This window comes from Lacerta agilis, chromosome 10 (genome assembly GCF_009819535.1).
Source record: "Lacerta agilis isolate rLacAgi1 chromosome 10, rLacAgi1.pri, whole genome shotgun sequence".
Classification (NCBI taxonomy): Eukaryota; Metazoa; Chordata; class Lepidosauria; order Squamata; family Lacertidae; genus Lacerta; species Lacerta agilis.
Window position 1 is genome coordinate 31,670,237 of NC_046321.1, and position 21,560 is coordinate 31,691,796.

Here is a 21,560-nt window from a genome sequence, read left to right on the forward strand (position 1 = left end):
CAATAAAGTGAAAAATCACATAGCGCTAAAACAGACCATAAAATTTGAGATATTACCATGCAAAAACAACAAAAAAGTTGGGGGGGATGGGGCCACGGACCCCCTAATTGGGAACCACTGTTCTAGAGGTTTTGGACCACAATTCCCAGTGCATTTCCCCTTATTTTCCTTATTGCAAAAATTCTGATGTGCCAGGGCGGAGGAGCAGGGGTTTTTTTGTTCAAGGGATGAAACCCACCTGAAAACAGAAAAGGCCTGAAGGGCTCTTTGTTTGGCCATGTGCCAAGGATGTGGCTTTTGCATGTTTTCTTGAGCACAACTTGTAACAGTGAAGAAGAAGCTGTAGTTTACAAATAAAGGAATGAACGAAGCTTTCTGGGAAAAGAACTTGGAAGACCTCGTGGTAGGAAAACAATGGTGGAGATCTTAATAAATCAAAAGCCATTATCTTGGAATTACATTAATAGCAGCCATTAAGGGCCGCCACTCGGAAGCTGCTTCTCACCCACAAAGCAGTAGGATTGGGGGCCAGGACTGTTTATAGAACAGTGTGTAGGATGGAGATGCTGTACTTTCCTCCCTTCCAAGCTGGTTTTCTCTACTTGTTATGGCAAATATACACAGACTGTAAAAACAAACAAACGGGGAGGAACTAGAAGAGGAAAGTTATGAGAGCAGGAAGAGCTAAGTATTTCTCCATTGGACCATTGGAAATTTCTGCCATTTCTCTGCTGCAAATTGCACAGCCTGTTCCACCGCTTTGCAAGTAGCAACTGAGCTATTTCTAAAGAGCAGTCAGGGGGCAGTCTTCTGTATAAATGTTGTTTTTCTATATAGGTGACTGTGTATATAAATTAATCAGACAAAGTGTGTGTGTGGTTACTTGATACACATTTGAAAACCTTCCCCTTGATTAGGATATCCCCGTCTTTTCCTCCCTGCACATGCCCCAGGTGAACGAAGAAGGATGTGGTGATTGCAGTCTTGGTATATGGCCAAGTGTAGATTGAATCCCCATTGCCAGAACCGCCTACATCTCTTTTCAAATGGACACACTGTAAGGTAATACAGAATCAATCTGCAATGAGCTTTTATTTTCAGGATGAAACCAGTTTCTGAATAAGTGCTTTTCAGGAGCAATAAAAGGTGGGGGGGGACTAGACCTAGACTGAGTGTGGGCTACGTAGAAAAAACAAATATGAAGTCTCCATTGGTTCTAGAATAAAATGTGTGTACATAGTCTTGGTCAGATTCCTGAATCCCCACTCAAAACATTTTCAACTGAACTGGATGAGCAATAACCCATCTCCCATGTGTTGCCAGATGGAATTTATTGGAGTGCAAAGATACTATTCATCCTATTTCTAATTTCATCAGCATTCTTCGCAATTTTGTCCTGAATAACATGATGTTTGCTCATATAATTTTTCCACAGAGCTTGTTTTTTGGAATTTTATTTCACTTTAGCCTGCAGTTTAGCCTCTGTTCCTAGAGCCAAGGATCATAGAATCTAAACTGAAGTACTCTTTGTCACTCTTTCGTCTCCCTTTGTTGCATCCCTAAGTAATTCAGTTTAGATTGTATGATCCTTGGCTCTAGGAACAGCTTTGCTTATAATTTGTATGTTTTTTTTGTTTTTGTGACTCAGACTATCCAGTACACTGAGGCCAGCAACGGTGTACATACTTTAATAATGGTCACAACAATGAAAAATTGCAAAGCTCGCTGCATCTCAAAGCATCTCCTGGAGCACCCTTATTAAAGCCACAAGGTCTTTTTAGACATTTTAAGAATCCACAGCTTTCTTTCACAAACGCACAATAAGTTTCTAGCCCCTAGTACAGTTGTAGAGATGTCTACAACTTGTAGAGATGTAGAGTTGTAGAGATGTCTTATATACACAACAGCTTGCCATGAGTAAATAAACAGAAAATAAAAATATCATTTTCAGATTTGATTATTCATAGGGCTGTTTTATTTCAAATTTATGATTTACTTCAACAATTTTCAGTACGAAAGGATTTTCATACGGCAGAGTCAACAATCCTACAATGTGAATAATTACGGGCAATGTGAATAATGACACCAGCTGTGCTTCCACACCTCAGGTGGTGCTTTCCCTCCTTCCCTTTTCATTTATTCTTTTGCAAAGGAGGAAGACAAAAGATCTCCTGCATATCTTAATAATGCCCATATCCTCCTTGGGTATTAGTCCTTAGGTAATACCAGCACATTCCCTGTAATCTTGTACGATAACATTTTCCAGTCGAAGATATTTCCTCTAGGAAACTGGTGGACCTGGAACACATCTTGAATGTCTTGAGATTTCAGTACGTAATCCCACATGTAGAGATCTGTTATTTCCCCCACAAAACGCCGTTCCTGCTGTTTGGATGTGTTTTGTGCACTCTGATCCCATCCAAGCATTGCAGTGCCCCCCGACTGAACAATATGCCCTACGTTGTGCACTTTTCGGACGCTCCTTTTCCCATTAATCCAAAAAGCGGTGAGGCCAAACTCAGCTTCCCAGGTGACACACATATGACTTCCCAAAGTGCTGAGGTCAGGGAGGGCAAACATCACACTCTGACCCCCCATGTGTAAGCCAAAGCAGCCCTTTGCCTCACGCAAGATCCTCAGTTCATCCTTTTGAGAGCGGTAGGAGAAGAGAATGACTTTGCGATCGCTCAGTTCCTCTACCGAGACCCTCATGCAGAGCGTGAATTCCATGACATTCAGGGGCTGCAGTGGAGATATGACAACAAAACTCTCCTTTGATTCATTAAGGAAACTCAGAACTCTGCCCTGCAGACCTAGAAGGGAAAACATCATTAGCGCTTCTACAGGAAATCACTGTTCAGCAAAGCAGTGGGGAATCTGTGGCGCTCCATAGCTTCTGAACAACAACTCCCATCATCCTTGGTCATTGGTCAGGCTGGCTGGACCAACACACAACTGAGCACTTACCTAAATCAGTTTCACTGTCTCTCACAGGGCTCCGGCCACCATCATGAACTGCAAAAGAAATGACATGTCTGAGCTTCCGACACTGGTGAGAAAAATATTCACATTACTCACAAGTGTTATGTAACCAAACTTTCACCTTTGGTGGAAATAAAATAAGGCAAATGGTTATTACAGTCCTTCATGAAATATTGGGCTACTAGGTTTCATTGGACCTCCTCAGGTAAAATATTATGTAAAAGACCATATAAGAGCATGCGATCAAAACCAAGAGTTATATATATTATAACTCTAGCTAGAACACTATATGCAAAAGCCTGGATAATTAATCAGAAACACAATAATAGAGACTTAGTAAGAAAGATATCAGAACAGCTAAATGCTGTAAAATTAACAGCTGAGAGAGAGTGGTTCAGAGAAGTTATTAGTGTCATTAGTGGGCAGAACCTGGCAACACAATACATAAAGGGAGAGTTGCAAATTTTAAGGCAGGGAATTGATACATAGCTCTATGAAGTTCTGAAACATATTATATCAGGGAAAATATAAGAGCAGGTTTCAGCAAAATGAAGATTATGTCTGACAGGAGCTGAAAGTATATATGCTTTTTATTAACTATCTATCTATCATCTATGATAGTAAACTTCTATAATATTCTTGATGTTTAAATTTTGTATGGGTTGTATGAATTTAATAAATTATTAGCTTTTTTCAAAAAAAAACCCAAAATGTATGTAACAAAACTGTGGGTTGTTGGACATCAGGAACGGGAAGGGAGAGGTGAAGTTCCAGCAGAAGAGTAGATGTGGAGGCAGGAGAAGCTTCTACTCCCCATCGAGAGACATACTGTTCTCCAGTAGCAGCCAGTGGGGCTGTGTTGCTCTCCTGGGGTTGTGTCCAACAAAGTCCTAGTCAGAGTAGACCCTTTGAAATTAAGAAACCTAAGTTAGTCCTATCTATTGACTTCAGTGGTGAATAGGACTAACATAGAATAGAATATCACCCGGCTGTCTTTCCCCTGCCTCTTACCAAGAGGGGAGGCAAGGCAGCAGGAACTTTGTGTGCTGCGGGTGCAAAATACATGCAGTAGCTAGAGCATTGGATTGGTTCCACTGCTCCTCTCACACCATGCCAAACTCCCACTGCCTTGCCCACCCCCCAGAAGTTGTAGTGACACAATGTTGGGAAGACGGGAGAGCAACGCAGCCCCACCTGTGCAGCCCCATTGGCAGCTTACTGACATTATCTATTCATTGGTCAACTCTGGGAAAGGCAGGAAGGCCCTCTCTCACCTGAGTTGTGATAATAGGGGTTTTCTAACAATCAGTGATTTGATTCGCCCACATCGCATGAGCAACATGTTCCTTTGCTGTGCACATCAAATCCACAACAGAGGCCATCTACTCACCCACATGGAGCCATGGGTGTGCGAGAACTTGCACTTCACAGAGTGAGAGGAACTCATATCTCCCCGGGATTGTAATGGTCACATACTGGCCCTGCATCCCTGCACAGGTGAAGGACATTGTTTCCCCACGCCCCATGCTGTTGATTGTAGCGCACCTGCAAAGCAACTAGAGCATTACTCAATGGCATGACCCCAGAGCACAGCGGAGATATAGCACGTGGGAGTATGGGAACCCCACCAATATTTAGGCCAAAAGGACCAATGATATCAGTAAGAGACACAGAACATTTTGCTCAATCATTTCTCTGCAGTTAACCTTCCTAAGAGGACTCTTGCTGGATCAGACCAGAGGGCTATCTACTCCAGTATCCTGTTCTCGCAATGGCCAACCAGTTGCCTATGGAAAGCCACAACACAAGCAGGACATGAGTGTAGCAGCACTCCCCTGACCATGCCCCCCAACATACTGTCTCTGATCCTGTTTGCAATATACAGCCATCATTGCTTAGTAGCAATTGATGACCTTATCCTCCATGAATTTATTGAATCCCCTTTCAAAGTGATCCGCGATAGTGGTCATCACTACATATTGTGATTGAGATGCCATAGCTCAACTATGCAGGAGTGTAGACAATTCTGCAGCATGTTCTGCAGCAGGGGTAGCCAATGTGGTACCTCCCAGCTGCCGTTGGACTGTAACTTCTATAGTCTTGACTGCCGATGATGCTTGCCAGGGCTGATGGGAGTTGGAGTCCATAGTATCTGGAGGGGACCATGCTGGATGCCCTTGCTCTAGAATACTTACTCTGTTAATACAACAGGTCTGTCTTACTCTGTATGTCATTCATACACATATTAGAAGGAAACCATATTCAACATTTGCCTATAGCCGCATTATGCAGGAAAAGACTAGCAGTGATGAGGAAGCTGCTGCTTGGGGATGTTTGGATTCATAGAATCATAGAGTTGGAAGGGACCTCAAGAGTCAACCCCCTGCAATGCAGGAATATTTGTAGTCCAGGTGTTTTGGACTACAATTCCCATCATCCCTGACCACTGGTCCTGTTAGCTAGGGATCATGGGAGTTGTAGGCCAAAACATTTGGAGGGCCGAAGGTTGCCTATGCCTGAACTAAAGCATCCCTGACAGAGGGCCATCCAACCTCTGCTTTAAAACCTCCAAGGAACAAACCTTTTGGCTTGTTCACCATCTAGATGATGTGGTCACCATTACTAGACTTCTCACCGAAAAACCCCTAGGAAGCTTCCATGCAATGACAGCATCCTCCAGAATATCTTTTGGAAACTAACAATGTCATGGATTACAGTCAACAGGATCCTCATGGTGAGTGAGGCTGAACAATTTATTTTATTACTGATCATATGTCTATCCTGCTTTCCAGCCACAGTGGGCTCTCAAAGTGGCTTACAATTAAAATCTGTACTAAGGTATGATATAATTAGGGATATTGTGTATGTATGGGACATAATTTGTCTTCTTTGGGTCCTGGCAGTTGACATCATAGTCTAAGCTTCCAGGCTCGTCGCTCCAAAGGGAGAGGACAGGAGATACAGATGGACTACGAGAGTGGCTGATGCAATAGATATTAAAACCCAGAAGCAGCCTCTCCACTTATTTAACAGAGAGGGTTAGGATGTTCATGTTTTAGTAGTACATTAGTGACTAATCAATGGTCTTATACTGCAGATTCCAAATCCCCCAAGTCCTCTGGAAACCAACACAATTAACTGACTTCCAGATCTGTATATTTTTTTTTCAGTTATGTATAATTAACAAACCTGCTAGCTAAAACTACAGAACATTGCAAACAGCTTGGAAGTGTTGTTTTTTTCCATAAAGTGATTGCATATCAGGTGGTATATAAATTGTGTTAAATGAGCAAAAAACAAACAAATAAATAGTAAGCTCCAGTGAAATCCATGGGACTTACTCACAACAAAAATGTTTTTAGGATTGGATCTAAGGCTCCAATCCTAAGAAAAGTTTCTTGGAAGTAGGTTGCACTGAACCCTACAGGACTTACTTCTGAGTAAACAAGCTTAAGATCATAGTGCATGTCATCTTTATTGGTTTCCATCAACATTCATTTGTTAACAGCAAGGAAATACCTGGGATTCATTGTGCCTCCCTTCTGTGGCGAATCTCCAATGAGAATCTCAGCTCCTTTTATCCTTGACTCACAACAGTCTCCTCTGTTTGTGATCACCACAGCAGATACCTGAAATGCTGAATTCAAATCTACCATCCACCAGGGCTCAAAATCCTTCTTCGTCTGGGTGCAGTCTCCATTAGCGTAACTATTGGCCAGTGAACCATCTATGGCCTTCTTTGACTTCCCCCTTTCTTCATACGTGCTTGACTGGGAGGACATTTTCCCCACTGCAATGTTAGGATCTGGAGGGGATGTGGAGAAAAAAAAGCACATCTATTTACTGCCAAAACAAAAGCAGAAACACGGATAGCACATGGATATGGAACTGAAGTCAGATCAGATAATGGTCCACTTAAAATACCATTCAGTCTTTGACTGTGGCTAACTGGATGCTCTGTGGAAGTTCAGAAAAAAGGGTGAAATGGCAATATCCACACTCTCACTTGTCCCCAGAATGTGGTACTTAGAATCATAGAATTTTAGAGCTGGAAGGGACCGCAGGAGTCATCTAGTCCAGCCCCTTTGCAATGCAGGATTCTTTCACCCAACATGGGACTCGAACCCATGAGATCATGAGTCTTACGCAATTCCAACTTAAAGGATTTATTATCTCTGAATATATTCTCTCTGAATATAGAAGATACAAATATAGCTGTCAATGCTAATAAGCACTTACTTAACTTTGATGCAAGTTGTCTAATCTATCGGTTTATACTAATGTGCTAGTGGTGTTTCACAGGTTAATCATATACAATTGTGTGAAGAGATATTTTGCTGCCTCTCTCATGTACTTGAATCTGATTTTGGTTTTGATGAATGACTCTGAAGGTCTATTCACACAACCATCTGGGTGCACAGGGAACTCAGGAGGAGCCTGTACATCAGACACAGAATCACAGAATTGCCGACTTTCAACAGTAGTAGCCTGCAGTCCAAAAGAGGCTTATTGCGTGCATAACCGCACACAGCATTTTGCTTTCAGCAGAGATCAGGAAGTACTGTTTTCCTAGCATTCCCCCCCCCCCAAAATCAGGCATCTGCACTTGTCTGCAGCCGCCACCCATGCAAATAGTCATGCAAGACTCCTGGTTTTATCATTTGAGAGTGAATCATTTCCCTCTATTCCTTCTCTTATATTTTGTGGCCAGCAAAAGACACCTCTTAATTCAGCTCTGGGGAGCAGACAAGAGCAGATAGTTCTGTCCCCCACCCTTCTGTCCTGTAGTAATCTTTGCGCCTTTTGTGCTTTTAAGTGATGCTTTAATGGCATTTTGTTGAATGAATGTATATCCCACATCAGCACCTTGTGGTGAAGGGCAGGCAACAAATTCCAACAAACAACAGCAACAGCAAAAATATTATTATGATGTATGCCATCTCAGGCAAGTAGGATAAGGAAGGATTTAGGTTTCAATAAACCACAGAGACTCAGGATTTACCTCCAACTGGGATTATTGAAGCATCTGCAATGGCAACATTGCCAGCACTGCCTGGAAAAAAGAACAGCAATTACCAATTCAGGTAGGTAGCCATGTTGGTCTGATGCAGTCGAAATAAATAAAAATAATAATAAATTGTCCAGTAGCACCTTAAAGGTAAAGGGACTCCTGACCATTAGGTCCAGTCGTGGATGACACTGGGGTTGTGGCACTCATCTCGCTTTATTGACCGAGGGAGCTGGCGTACAACTTCCGGGTCATGTGGCCAGCATGACTAAGCCGCTTCTGGCGAACCAAAGCAGCGCACGGAAACGCCGTTTACCTTCCCGCCAGAGCAGTACCTATTTATCTACTTGCACTTTGACGTGCTTTCGAACTGCTAGGTTGGCAGAAGCAGGGACCGAGCAACAGGAGCTCACCCCATTGCAGGGATTCGAACCGCAGACCTTCTGATCGGCAAGCCCTAGGCTCTGTGGTTTAACCCACAGCGCCTCCCGCATCTTCTTCATGCATGCACACTTCTTCAGATTCCATGTGTGCATGCACACGAAAGCTTACACCCAGAACAAACTTAGTTGGTCTCTAAGGTACTAGTGGACAATTTTTTTATTTTTTTAAGCAATTACCAAGACATGAAGCATACTCACATATGTTTATATATATAGCTGTTCATGTTTAAATAATCATCATTTTTATATCCTTACATTGCCACTTGAGCCCTGGCTGTGATTTTGTCTTTGATCACATATATTTGATCACTTGTATTTCATGGATTACAGTCAACAGGATCCTCATGATGAGTGAGGCTGAACAATTCGTTTTATTACTGATCATATGTCTATCTTGCTTTCCAGCCAGAGTGGACTCTCAAAGTGGCTTACAATTAAAATCTGTACTAAGGTATGATATAATTAGGGATATTGTGTACGTATGGGACACAATTTGTCTTCTTTGGGTTCTGGCAGTACTTCCTTCTGTTTTTTAGCCCCAAATATACAAACACAAGTAACCTTGCTGGATCCAGTAAAGTCCACATGTCCCAAACAGTTTAGGGTCAATATGTCTAGCAAAGTACTTAATCAAAACTGTACTTACGTTTGTGTGTTACGAGCCAATGCAAAGCAGCAATAACCAGAAATGCAGAGTTGTGTAACATGTTTGTTATTTTATCTGCTTTTTGGAACACTCTACAGACTTCTCAGCATCTTTGCTGCAGCATCCGAGACCTTCTCCATTCCTTTCAGATAAACTACTTTGCTCCGTGTGCTCAGGCTGTTACTCAAAACTTCGAAATCCAATGTACCCACACAAGCCAGGCTGTCTTATAGCTGGCAAAGCTTTGAGCAACAGGGCAGTTCTTGGGCACTGCTTTTTATCTGGCAAGATAAAGATATAATGGGTCCGTGGTGTGACTGACATAACAGGACCAGCGACAACATAGAAATAGCAGTCAAATTCCAAAAGAGGAAACATTATTCATACCTTTCATACACAACAGGTATCCATCTTATGCTGTCGGAATATGATGGGGAGTGGGGAGGGAGAAAGTTGTGGTGTACACATTAAACTGAAAACTAGATAACTAGAAGTTTATAGTGTGTGATGTTGTATTGTGGTTTTTTTTACTCATTTTTGTTGGGAGCCTCCTAGAGTGGCTGGGGCAACCCAGTCAGGTGGGGAGCATATAAATAAATTGTTGTTGTTGTTGTTGTTGTTGTTGTTGTTGTTAGACCTACTGAATTCAATTACATTTGTTGTCATGATAAAATAGCATTCTACCAGACAATATCATAAAATATAAGTTGACAATTTACTTACCCTAACACTGTTTATACCAAAAGATTTCAAAATAGCTGCATTTTTTACTCCCATACAGAAATCATGAAAAGGTTATCTAGGATCTGGGTAATTCTGCCTGTTAGTTTGTTCCACTTAAATGTTTCAGGCTGTGTACATACAATACCTTTAAAACACATTCGAAGTACATTTGTTAAGGGCTGCTGGGAATTGTAACTCTGTGATGCTTAAACTACAGTGCCCAGAATTCTCTGAGGGAAAGAATGTGATTTGAATGTTCTATAAAGGTAAAGGGACCCCTGACCATCAGGTCCAGTCGTGTCCGACTCTGGGGTTGCGGCGTTCATCTCGCTCTTATAGGCCGAGGGAGCCGGCGTTTGTCCGCAGACAGCTTCCGGGTCATGTGGCCAGCATGACAAAGCTGCTTCTGGCAAACCAGAGCAGTGCACGGAAACACCGTTTACCTTCCTGCTGGAGCAGTCTCTATTTATCTACTTGCACTTTGACGTGCTTTCGAACTGCTAGGTGGGCAGGAGCTGGGACCGAGCAACGGGAGCTCACCCCGTGGCAGGGATTCGAACCGCCAACCTTCTGATCAGCAAGCCCTAGACTCTGTGGTTTAACCCACAGCGCCACCTGGGTCCCTTCTTTAAAGGTATAGTGTGTACTTAAGATTCAAGGCCTAACGTACAGGTAGACTAGGCAGTTGCCTAGGACAGCGCAGCTAAATGGACATCCGCCATGCCAACTGTCTCTGGGCACCTCAGAGTGCTCCATGACACTGTTGGGGGTTTTAAAGGGCATTTCCAATTTGCATGGGTAAGCCCTTGTCCCATTCTGCCTAAGGTGGCAAAATGGCTTTCCAGTTTGTAGCCCAGTCTATCAATGTAGTCTGCACTGGGAAAATTTGAATTATCTATGAAGGCTTTATGCATAGCCTGGAAGGGCAGAAGCTGGAGATGCAGAAGGAGACCCTACATCAAAAAGCTGTAGAAACCACCACCCTTCAGTTCTGGAAGCTTGCAGTTTCCCCTACTGAAAGTTCCTAATTCATTATTTTATAATGTCTAGGGTAACTAAAACTCACAAAAATCATTGCACCAGAGAAATGAGATCAAGGGCATAAACAAACTACGTTGGACTACATTTTTCAAACATGGGACATATTTTCAAAAGAATGACTAAAGGATGAAAAACTTCAGCCAATTTGTGACAAAAAAATTAAAGGCTGGTGACTATGGCTGCTTCTATGGGCTTGTCCAGGTCAAACACCATTTTATGGGCTCACCCCACAGCACTGCAAAAAAAGAAGGAATTTGGGTGTGCAAAATTCTCCCCCCATAATATCTCAGTCTCGCTAGATACTCTTGCCTAAAGGCAGCCAGCTTCACTAATGAGACAAGGAAGAGACAGGTGTGTGGATTAGCTCATTGGCAAAGGACAGCCTTTGAAACAGAATCAGGTGCAGGCACCCGTTGTATAGGGACATCTTGGTCATTCCTGCACTCTGCTTGTGGCATGTGGTTATCAAGATCAGCAGTAAATCGTATCGTGTAGGTATGGCTTAACAAAGAATGTTTCATTAATGAGGTATGGGAAGAGATGGCAGATGGGCTTTCAACCTGGTTGGTCTCCATAAATATTTAAAGGAGAGCTCCCCCCTCCCCCCCCCCCCCCCCCCCCCGCTTCAGCTCCTTTATTTCAGACTGCTGCCCCTTTACATTCTGAAGTACTAATGCAGGGCTCAGATGTTCCCTTTGCAAAAAAGAAAAAAAGAAAAAAAAGATGTTCCCTTTGCTCTGTGATCAAAGGAGGCAATACCACATTTATTTAATTTATTGAGCACTAACCGTCTAAGGTGAATTGAGCTACATCATATGAGCACTAGATGTTAATCAGAAAATTCTTTATTTTTATGGATCATTAGGAAAGGTTAACTGATCGGGAAGCACGAATAGAATTTTTTTCAGCTTGCAAGTGACTGGCAGTTTTCTTCAGCCCTCCATTTCTAATCCCAGGTGGCTGTTATCTCTGTTGTGACTCCACACAATGTTCCTAAGCATAAAGTGCCAACATCCAAACACTTGCCTGATGCAGCAGGTGATTCCTGAGCGAAGTATAATATACAGGTGGCACTTCCTAAATGTCTCATAATCTCAAATTGTGCATCAGTTCCCTTTTAATGCTGAAGATATTGGGACGCCCTGAGTGTTTTAAATGTTTACAAATTGTTAGCTTCGATAACAAAATGTATGTGGTTCTCCAAAGTATCCAGAAAAACACAAGCCATCCATCATTTGACCTGCGACACAGACTGCCCACCTAGGGTCTTGAGTGCATTTAAGATTACTGTACTCTTGACAGCTTGATACTAGCAAGGATGCACTGACAGCTTGGTGACTGTGGGGTGAGAAGCAGATTACATCATGACTTTTGCAAGGCTGCTTTGATGTCTTCTGACACATCCCTCCAAATGATACCCTCAGCCACTCACCCAGCTTATAAATTTACTTATAGGGGTGTGATAATGCAGGGAAATATATCAAACTTCTGGCCTGGTTAACACTATTCACACATGCACTCACACACAAACTGGAGTTACAAGGAACAAAAATGAAAAGACATTGAAACAGACCTTAATTTCAGCTATGGGTCACAGTTTCAACGTCATGCAAAGACCTGGAACCTGAAGCTACTACACATAAATGCCTCCAAGGTGTCGACTGTAGGCAACATGGTGCCCTCCTATTGTTGTTGGACTATAACTCCCACCCTCCCCGGCCAGCATGACCAATGGCCAGGGATGATGTAAGTTGTAGTTCAGCAACATCTGGAGGGCACCATGTTGGCTAGCCCAGTTGTAGAATGCACCCTTTACTTATCAGGACCTGCTCCAGAATTGAGGGCCCCTCCCTGGCAAGATGTCCTCTGGTGGGACCCTCAGTGGTTATCCCCTGGCAGCAGAGAGCCACAGCAGGCGCGACCATTTTAATTTCCCAGGATGCCTTGGGGTAACGCTACTTCTGAAGCACCGCGGAGGAATCAAATAGTGGGTGCTGACAGCTGCCTAAGGCCTGTTCCTTGTTCCTTGTCACAGGGTAATCACAACATAACCCCGTATTGCAGCTTCCCAACTGTTTTTATTATCTTTTTCTGTTGTTATTATTGCACACCACCCTGGGATCCATCTAGATATTCCTGAAACAACTAGCACTTTGGTATCTTTATAGAAAACAAAGCATAGGCCCTACTGTGTTTTTTAATTTTAAAAAAGAACATGGTTGCAAAGGTGAAAAGTGGTCTTTTCATTTATAAAGGTGCCATTAAGAGTACTTCCCACAAGAGGGAGAAGTGCCATGTAAGAGAACTGAGTGGCTATTTTTTTCTTTGCTGTGAGAACCACAAGAAACCACACACTTGTTCATGCTCAGAAGGACAACAGCTCGCTTTGAGCTAACCCACCAAGTGCAACTCCAGAAATATACCATGTCATGTTTAATACATATACATGCTTATAAATACCAAATTCATTATTCAAGTGAGTCTTCATGTAGCTAAAACAGCAGCAGCCACACACACACACACGAAGCACCAGTGGGCTCAAGTAAACCTGAACACTTGTACAGTAGAAGTACAAAAATTTATATATCTTAGGGTGAGTATAGCCTAATAAGAACTAGAAAAGCTCAGTGGGTACAGAGAGTGGTGACTGCTAAGGGCAGATGGCCAGCAGGGAAGCAAACTTGGAGCAGGCTTACTCCTTTTTGCTGCAGCTACTTGGCACACACCTCTTCTCTCACCCCTGCCAATATGAGGTTCTTTCCACATCAGCTGTAAGAGCATTTAGTTTTGTTTGAGGCATTGCTAAGCATACAGAAAGAAGAGCACGAATGCGGTTTTTATTTTTATTTCGAAGAACTGGTGGAAGCTGCAGCAGTAAAATTAAAGATTAAGTGGAAAGGCTCTCGGATTCGGAAGGAGTAGGAAAGCAATCGGGAGGGGAAAGGGCCTCGTTCAAACTTCCCGCCTTACACGCCTCCTGAAATATGGTTTCAACAACCGAAGAGGGAAGAGCGCGGGCTTTTCTGGTTTGAAGCTTAACGTCTCAAGCTTCCAGCCAATCAGACAGGAAGAGACCACCAACACTTTCCCAGATCTATGGATGGCTTAGGACGAAACTAAACACTTAAACGACTCATACAAGTTGTAGAGGCGGGAAAAAGAAAAACGGGGATCAGTACCATGAGCAGAGACATAGTGCAATACCCGATTTAAAGGAAACTTTTCAATATAAAAATGAATTTTCTCTACGTGATATGAACTATGCGGAGTAAACGTACAATTATTTCTACGCATGTCTAAAGGTACCAAATTAACCAGCGAAGGCTCCGGCTCCGCAGCTCCTTCGAGTTAAATGTGCTCCCCTCTCCCATCGCAGTGCAGAGGCACTTGGCACAAACTCACAAGTCGGGGTACAGGGGTAGGGAAGAGAATCTCAAGCTCTTTTCAGGATGCATTGTAGTGGCTCTGAAAAGAGCCTTTGGGTTGGTGAAGCGGGTTGAGCGAGACCGGCGGCGGCTAAGCCCTCTCTCCGCGGATGCGCCGCGCCAGCTGGATGTCCTTGGGCATGATGGTCACCCTCTTGGCGTGGATGGCGCACAGGTTGGTGTCCTCGAACAGCCCCACCAGGTACGCCTCGCTCGCCTCCTGCAGCGCCATCACGGCCGAGCTCTGGAAGCGCAGGTCCGTCTTGAAGTCCTGCGCGATCTCGCGCACCAGGCGCTGGAAAGGCAGCTTGCGGATCAGCAGCTCCGTCGACTTCTGGTAGCGGCGGATCTCGCGCAGCGCCACGGTGCCCGGGCGGTAGCGGTGAGGCTTCTTCACGCCGCCCGTGGCCGGGGCGCTCTTGCGAGCCGCTTTGGTGGCCAGCTGCTTGCGAGGCGCCTTGCCGCCCGTCGACTTGCGAGCTGTCTGCTTCGTCCGAGCCATCTTCGCAAAAGCAGAAAAGAACTAAAAGCTGAGCGTAAAGGCAAAATTTATACACTAGTTCTGCCCTCTGATTGGCTATTGCTAGATGGACAACCCTCACCCATTGGATACATTCGATTGTTGATTGGTTGGAATTACAAAACCTCAAGCTCATTGGACAATTTGAAAAGGCGCGCGTTGATGTTTAAAAATCGTCAGCCTCTCGCTTTTTAAAATTTTTCCCTCCGTTTTGCACTGCGTAGGCGCCAGGGGCGGGGGAATGCCAGGTCTCGTTCACAGAAATCACCCTTTTAATTTCCTTAATAGAAAATACGCATCCGTGTTTATCGAGCTGCCTCACAAAAACCACATCGCTTAGGAACTGTTTGTGTGCGCCTATATGTAACCCTGTTATGTAATAAGATATCCTCATTCGGGACCGTATTTTCCAAAGGTGTTGTGCAATTCCAGTAATCCTACCCATTTCACAAACATTTAATAAGTTATTTAAATAAATTATTTAAAAAATAACTTGGAGACTGCATGGATACTAATCATTAGGAACTTCGAAGCGCTGGCCACTTTTGTTGTTCAACCGCACGTCTACAAAGGTCTGCAAAGCGCGGGTAATTCAAATTACCCAACTGTTATTACTAGAAAATTGCTTCCCAATTCGGTTTTCTTCAACCATCAGTCACTTCTTTCTGTGCATATAAAACTACGATTTCATCTGGGACACAAACGAAGTAAAATTTATTCACCGCAGGGGAATCATATGAAAGGAGCTCTAGGGTATCTGCTTTGTTCGGTCATTTGTTTATTGGTCGTTTAGCTTTTAACTACTGCATATAGTGGGGGAGATGGCTTATATTTAAACTGCATTCAACTGATATATATATGCTTTTCAGATTTATACATTTCACCAACTTCACAATTTTTAAACATTTCAAAACTTGACTCCCTTCCCTTTCTGCGGCTCCTTAAATTTAACGTTAATATCTTCTGCATATCCAAATTAACTTAATTTGCTCATTTATTCACCTACTTTTAAATATATACACTTATAAAACTGCAGGTTATTACTAAATTGCATCAAACTTTTAGTAGGGGATAGAAGAGTCGTAGAGCTCTCTTAATGAAAAAATAGGTGGCTCTTAAAAGAGCCGTTAGGTTGCAGTGAGTGGCTGTAATTTACTTGGAGCTGGTATACTTCGTGACAGCCTTCGTGCCCTCGGAGACAGCGTGTTTAGCCAGCTCCCCGGGCAGCAAGAGCCGGACAGCCGTTTGAATCTCTCTCGAGGTGACAGTTGAGCGCTTGTTATAGTGAGCTAAGCGGGTAGCTTCCCCAGCGATGCGCTCAAAAACATCATTCACGAAGGAGTTCATGATGCTCATGGCTTTGGATGAAATGCCGGTGTCCGGATGAACTTGCTTCAGAACTTTGTAGACATAGATAGAATAACTCTCTTTCCTAACTTTCTTCCGCTTCTTGTCGCCTTTCTTATGAGTCTTCGTCACAGCTTTCTTAGATCCCTTTTTAGGAGCCGGCACTGACTTCGCTGGCTCCGGCATCTCTGCGTTTTCACGCGCTCTCCAGTCATCTAGGGCTCACGAGCGCTGCTGTTTTTTATATTGGCGATATGCAAATGAAAGAATTGTATTCTTCATTTTCTATTGGCTGAGAACTCGCAAAGAGTTACTAGCGTTCGCGTTTCGTCCGTGATTGGTCAGCCAGATGCCGAGTGTCCATTGGCTGTATTCAAAGCAATATCTCGGTTTGAGCCAATCACAACTCACACAGACTTTGACGGAAAAATGAAAGACCTGCCGTTCGACCTGGCATAAGCGATCCTTCATTCACAAAAAAACTATTTTAAAAGTTTGAAAGTCGCCCTCTTCTAAATTGTCTTAAATTCTTTAAAGTAAATACACCGAATTCAATGGGGCAGAGCAGAAGCTGGCATTGATTGACAATGTGAAGGTGCTCTATCTAGAAGTTAATTGCCGTGAATCGTAGGGCCCTTTCAGAACTAGCCTGCAAATTTTGACAACCGAGACAATCTAAACCTGGACACGTGGTACAATGCATCTTAATTTTTGACAGCGGTTTCCCGCAAGCATAGGGCTGTTTTAATACTTTGTAAATCCAAGTCCTAAACATATGGACTCAGAATTAAACTGCTTTATGTTTAAATTGGACTTACTTTCAGGAAAACCGAAACCCAGTTCTATGCATTTTGGCGCAGAAATCCTAGTAGGGACACCATGTGCTCCTAACAATGCCTAAGATTGCAGCATAGAATTTGTAAAAATTCTCACCGAAGAGGGATTCATTCACACAAATACACACGCAAAAAAAAAACTTGGATAATCAAGTAGCGCGGCTTCTCCCCCATCTTTCCGCAACAATACTTCCAAGCTGATTTTACTCAAGGGCTCAAAGTTCAAGTTTTTAAAAATAACTTTTTAGAAATAAACTTTTCAGGGATGAAAGCGTCTCCCTCTTCTTTCACTTCCGTGCCCGCCTAACTACATGCACTCTTCTCAAGAGTAAGAAGCTACAGTATCCCAGACTGGCGCACCAACCAACCCAGAGCAAGTTAGTATCCCGCTAAAGAGGCCGATGTAATGTCCCCATTTCCAGAAATTTAGGCTAATAATTCTGCGCGGTTCCTGGAGCTAGACCCACTGTGCAGTGACTTAAATTCTGACCAAACGTGTGCAAGATATACTGTGGCAGGCGTGTTTATGTATCTATAATGGTAATAGTGTATGTACATTTGTGACAAGCTCTTTTTAAGAGGAAGTGGGTGGCTCTTAAAAGAGCCGTTTGGGTTTTTTAGCAGCGCGCGCTCCACGTCTACTTCTTCTTGGGCGCCGCCTTCTTAGCCTTGGCTGCTTTCGGCTTGGCTGCCTTAGACTTGGCCGTCTTGGGCTTCACCGCCTTGGCTTTGGCCGGGCTCTTGGCGACCCTCTTGGGCTTGACGGGCTTGGCCGCTTTCTTGGGGCTCTTGGCCGCCTTCTTGGCCGCGGGCTTCTTGGGCTTCTTGGGGCTCTTCTTGGCCGCCACGGTTTTCTTGGGCTTCTTGACGCCGCCGGCCGCGGCTTTCTTGGCGGCGGGCTTCTTGGCTTTGACGGCTGCCGCCTTCTTCTTGGGCGCCTTCTCCTTGCCCTCGCCGGCCTTCTTGCCGATCTTGAAGGACCCCGAGGCGCCGATGCCCTTGGTGTGCACCAGGGTACCTTTGTTCACCAGGCTCTTCAGGCCCAACTTGATGCGGCTGTTGTTTTTCTCCACGTCGTAGCCTCCGGCCGCCAGGGACTTCTTCAGCGCCGCCAGAGACACCCCTTTGCGCTCCTTGGACGCCGCCACCGCCTTGGCGATGAGCTCGGTGACGCTGGGACCCGAAGCCTTGCGCGCTTTGGCGGCGCCGCTAGCCTTCTTCGCCTTTTTGGCCGGAGCCTTGGAGGCCACGACAGGAGCAGCAGCGCTGGCCGCAACTGCGGGCGCCGTTTCGGACATGATGGCGAGGAGAGACAACCGACACACACAAAAAAAGATTCCCGACAGAAGAAAAGTGAGCTCAAGTAGGTCAGCCGCTGTTTATTTATAGAGAGGAGCTGCCTCGTGATTGGTCCGCTGCAGGGCCCGCCCCTCTGCCAGGCAGACAGGAACTCTTCCGAGCGCCCAGTTTGTGTTTCTTTCGAGATAATAAAGTGCGATTTTTACACAATACCGACCACCAAATAATCAAATATATCAACCGGGGCGAAGAGGGAAGGGTGCTTCGCATTCGTTGCTTTTTTGAAAGCGCAAAAGGAAAGGCAACGTTTGGAAAAGGGCTCTTAAGTCTCGGCTGCAGGAGCTGGGGAGACCTCCCAAGAGCGAAACTTTTGTTTTTCTTTGTAAATTAAAGCAATATAAGCCCCCAAAACACCCGAAAAACTGTGCGGGTCACATCTTCAGACAGTAAGGTCTGTCACGGGACGTGGTGTGAGTTTTTAAAGCTAGTCTCCTCGTTGCAGATGGACTTCAAGTAAACGGAGGTAACACAAGAGTACCACAAAATAGATTCACCATTGCAAATCAGCCAAGCCCTTACCAGCTCGCCTGCGCTATAGAAAAGGTTCTAAATACTGTATAATTTAGGTACATTCAAAGCCAATACTATATTGATAGTGTATGATCACACACACAAACACTATTCAAGAGTTTAATGCAGAATTTAAATTACAACCCAAAAGGTATGTGACTGACTGCTGGACTTCACTGCAGCTCTGTTTTATGCAGACTGATTTAGATACCTTAAGAATGTTATAGGAATCTGAATAAATAATTAAAATCTATTTATGTTTTTTCAGAGCAAACCCCTGGAAACAACGATTAGACTCCAGGTGGCCCTTGGTCTCAAAGTGAAAAGGGCAGGTTCACTCCTCAGTCTCACAGCACATTCTGAGATAAAAGCCATCTTGCTTTCAAAGGAGTGTATTTCGAAGTTACTTGGCGTCAAAACCATATACAGTATATATATAAATGTTTCTCGTGGGTCACAGTTAGTGTACATAGATAACTCCACAGGTGACCGTTTGTGGAAAATATGATTCCCCTTGTTAAGGCTGCATCTCTAAACAAACTAATTTGGGATTAACTAATGTGAGCCCTATTTCCTAGATGCGGCCACAGCTAAGTATATTTGAATTGGAATCAATGGCCCCCCCCCCCCATCGCCTGGGTTTTGAAGTGCTCTTCCACAGAAATTACTGTGATTTATAACTCCGTCACGTGCACGTCTACAAGGAAATAGCTCCCTCTGAGTTAAATGGAATTTACACCCAAGGATGTTAAAGACTCCAGCCTCACGATCTGAAGTTCACGCAGTTTGGGATACAGTAAAAAAAAAAAAAAAAAAAAACCAAGAAAAGTGCACTGTAAACTATGAGAAATTGGGAAGGGGAAGTTCAACCCTAAACAGTAAATGTTTGGCTTTTCCTGCCAATATCACTAATCGCTGAAAAACGTTAAAAATGAAGAGACAGTCCAAAACGTTCTCAAACAAGAAGATCTTATATAAAAGATTTAGGGGAGCTTAGCAAAGGAGCTTCCAGCGAGAGAGAGTTTATACAAGCAAAGAGCCTGTCGGCTGGTATTGAACAACATTAAACACAAAAGGCAAAGCTGCTTGATTTTAGAGGTTGAATATTCCGGGAAAACTCGCCATTGGAAAAAAAAAAAATCTATAGGGATGCTAGGAGGCGGTCCGGAGGCGACACAAACCAAAGCGGGAGTTTTCGAATGGAGAAGCTGTCCAATGAGAATCAGCCCCACTGATGTCAGCCAATGGGGACAGAGACAGGAGCGCACTATAAATAAAGGGTCGCGATCACCTCGCTCCTTTATTCGGAGGATTAGTTGCGGCTGGTTGAGAGCTGCTCGCGTTGTCTTGGTGAGTACAAGATGGCTCGGACGAAGCAGACAGCTCGCAAGTCGACGGGCGGCAAGGCGCCTCGCAAGCAGCTGGCCACCAAAGCGGCTCGCAAGAGCGCCCCGGCCACGGGCGGCGTGAAGAAGCCTCACCGCTACCGCCCGGGCACCGTGGCGCTGCGCGAGATCCGCCGCTACCAGAAGTCGACGGAGCTGCTGATCCGCAAGCTGCCTTTCCAGCGCCTGGTGCGCGAGATCGCGCAGGACTTCAAGACGGACCTGCGCTTCCAGAGCTCGGCCGTGATGGCGCTGCAGGAGGCGAGCGAGGCGTACCTGGTGGGGCTGTTCGAGGACACCAACCTGTGCGCCATCCACGCCAAGAGGGTGACCATCATGCCCAAGGACATCCAGCTGGCGCGGCGCATCCGCGGAGAGAGGGCTTAGCCGCCGCCGCCGCCGGTCTCACTCAACCCGCTTCACCAACCCAAAGGCTCTTTTCAGAGCCACTACAATGCATCCTGAGAAGAGCTTGAGATTCTCTTCCCTACCCCTGTACCCCGACTTGTGAGTTAGTACAAAGTGCCTCTGCACTGCGCTGGGAGAGGGAGCGGCGGATTTCAGATCACTTCCTGTATACATAAGTGTCCCCGTTTCTGCTTTATGAAGCGCCATTTTGGGAACGGGAAGGAATTGGTTTGAATTGTCACAACCCGATCCTTGACTGGTGGAGGAGCGAAGGGCTTGCCTTAAGGTGCCCTCGAGCTTCACTTGAGGTTTTTAATTGGGTAGCTTAAAACGGGGTGGAGAACCTGGGGGCCCCAGATGCTGTTTTGACTTTACTCTGCCGTCATCCAGAACCATTGACCACGCTCCTATCCTCTGCCAGGACTTGCGATCTTCCTGTACATCTGCAGAAATATTTCCTCCTGGCGAACATGTGAATCATCCGATTTCCAAAATACTCATGCCAGAGCGAATGTATTTTTATCACGTATACACCTACCCTGTTCTCCCTCTGCCCTGCAACGACTCTGCCGTCATCCAGAACCATTGACCACGCTCCTATCCTCTGCCAGGACTTGCGATCTTCCTGTACATCTGCAGAAATATTTCCTCCTGGCGAACATGTGAATCATCCGATTTCCAAAATACTCATGCCAGAGCGAATGTATTTTTATCACGTATACACCTACCCTGTTCTCCCTCTGCCCTGCAACGTTTTCTTGGGGTACCCCTTGGAAATCCTTGCTCTGCTTTTGGAGCTGTTTAGGCTTTGCTTTCCTCCAAGGAGTTTAAGGTGGTGTACATGGCTCTCCCCCCATTTTATAGCAAAAACCCAACACCTGCTGTATAATAAATCCATCTAGCTAGCTGAATACTACCTGTCATTGG

At 44.6% G+C, this 21,560-nt stretch overlaps 5 protein-coding genes across 5 annotated transcripts; 1 reads left to right on the forward strand and 4 right to left on the reverse strand.

Moving 5' to 3' along the window:
- Positions 1–1,952: 1,952 nt before the first annotated feature.
- LOC117053769 (pentraxin fusion protein-like) lies at positions 1,953–9,384 on the reverse strand. Its single transcript, XM_033161906.1, has 6 exons — positions 9,080–9,384; positions 7,985–8,035; positions 6,502–6,787; positions 4,373–4,527; positions 2,968–3,015; positions 1,953–2,813 (listed from the first exon to the last, which is right to left on the reverse strand). Exons 1-6 carry the CDS (start codon positions 9,138–9,140, stop codon positions 2,209–2,211), a joined length of 1,206 nt encoding a protein of 401 aa, XP_033017797.1. The 5' UTR covers positions 9,141–9,384; the 3' UTR covers positions 1,953–2,208.
- A 4,946-nt stretch (positions 9,385–14,330) lies between these two features.
- Positions 14,331–14,770, reverse strand: LOC117054334 (histone H3). Its single transcript, XM_033163058.1, has one exon. The coding sequence runs from the start codon at positions 14,768–14,770 to the stop codon at positions 14,360–14,362; it is 411 nt and encodes a 136-aa protein (XP_033018949.1). The 3' UTR covers positions 14,331–14,359.
- Positions 14,771–15,844: 1,074 nt separating this feature from the next.
- On the reverse strand, positions 15,845–16,625 carry LOC117054335 (histone H2B 7-like). Its single transcript, XM_033163059.1, has one exon. It carries the CDS (start codon positions 16,319–16,321, stop codon positions 15,941–15,943), a length of 381 nt encoding a protein of 126 aa, XP_033018950.1. The 5' UTR covers positions 16,322–16,625; the 3' UTR covers positions 15,845–15,940.
- A 957-nt stretch (positions 16,626–17,582) lies between these two features.
- LOC117054333 (histone H1.11L-like) lies at positions 17,583–18,302 on the reverse strand. The gene has a single exon (XM_033163057.1). It carries the CDS (start codon positions 18,267–18,269, stop codon positions 17,610–17,612), a length of 660 nt encoding a protein of 219 aa, XP_033018948.1. The 5' UTR covers positions 18,270–18,302; the 3' UTR covers positions 17,583–17,609.
- A 1,862-nt stretch (positions 18,303–20,164) lies between these two features.
- LOC117053635 (histone H3) lies at positions 20,165–21,190 on the forward strand. Its single transcript, XM_033161570.1, has one exon. The coding sequence runs from the start codon at positions 20,202–20,204 to the stop codon at positions 20,610–20,612; it is 411 nt and encodes a 136-aa protein (XP_033017461.1). The 5' UTR covers positions 20,165–20,201; the 3' UTR covers positions 20,613–21,190.
- Positions 21,191–21,560: the final 370 nt, after the last annotated feature.

Bases quoted from the DNA above. Each gene is read 5' to 3' on its own strand.
- LOC117053769 (XM_033161906.1), bottom strand. From the start codon at position 9,140: ATGTTACACAACTCTGCATTTCTGGTTATTGCTGCTTTGCATTGGCTC. The intron at 4,528-6,501 runs GTATTTCCTTGC...GTTGCTTTGCAG, and splicing joins GGAGGCACAATGAATCCCAG to GTGCGCTACAATCAACAGCA. The intron at 2,814-2,967 runs GTAAGTGCTCAG...TTTCCCTTCTAG, and splicing joins AGACAGTGAAACTGATTTAG to GTCTGCAGGGCAGAGTTCTG.
- LOC117054334 (XM_033163058.1), bottom strand. From the start codon at position 14,770: ATGGCTCGGACGAAGCAGACAGCTCGCAAGTCGACGGGCGGCAAGGCG.
- LOC117054335 (XM_033163059.1), bottom strand. From the start codon at position 16,321: ATGCCGGAGCCAGCGAAGTCAGTGCCGGCTCCTAAAAAGGGATCTAAG.
- LOC117054333 (XM_033163057.1), bottom strand. From the start codon at position 18,269: ATGTCCGAAACGGCGCCCGCAGTTGCGGCCAGCGCTGCTGCTCCTGTC.
- LOC117053635 (XM_033161570.1), top strand. From the start codon at position 20,202: ATGGCTCGGACGAAGCAGACAGCTCGCAAGTCGACGGGCGGCAAGGCG.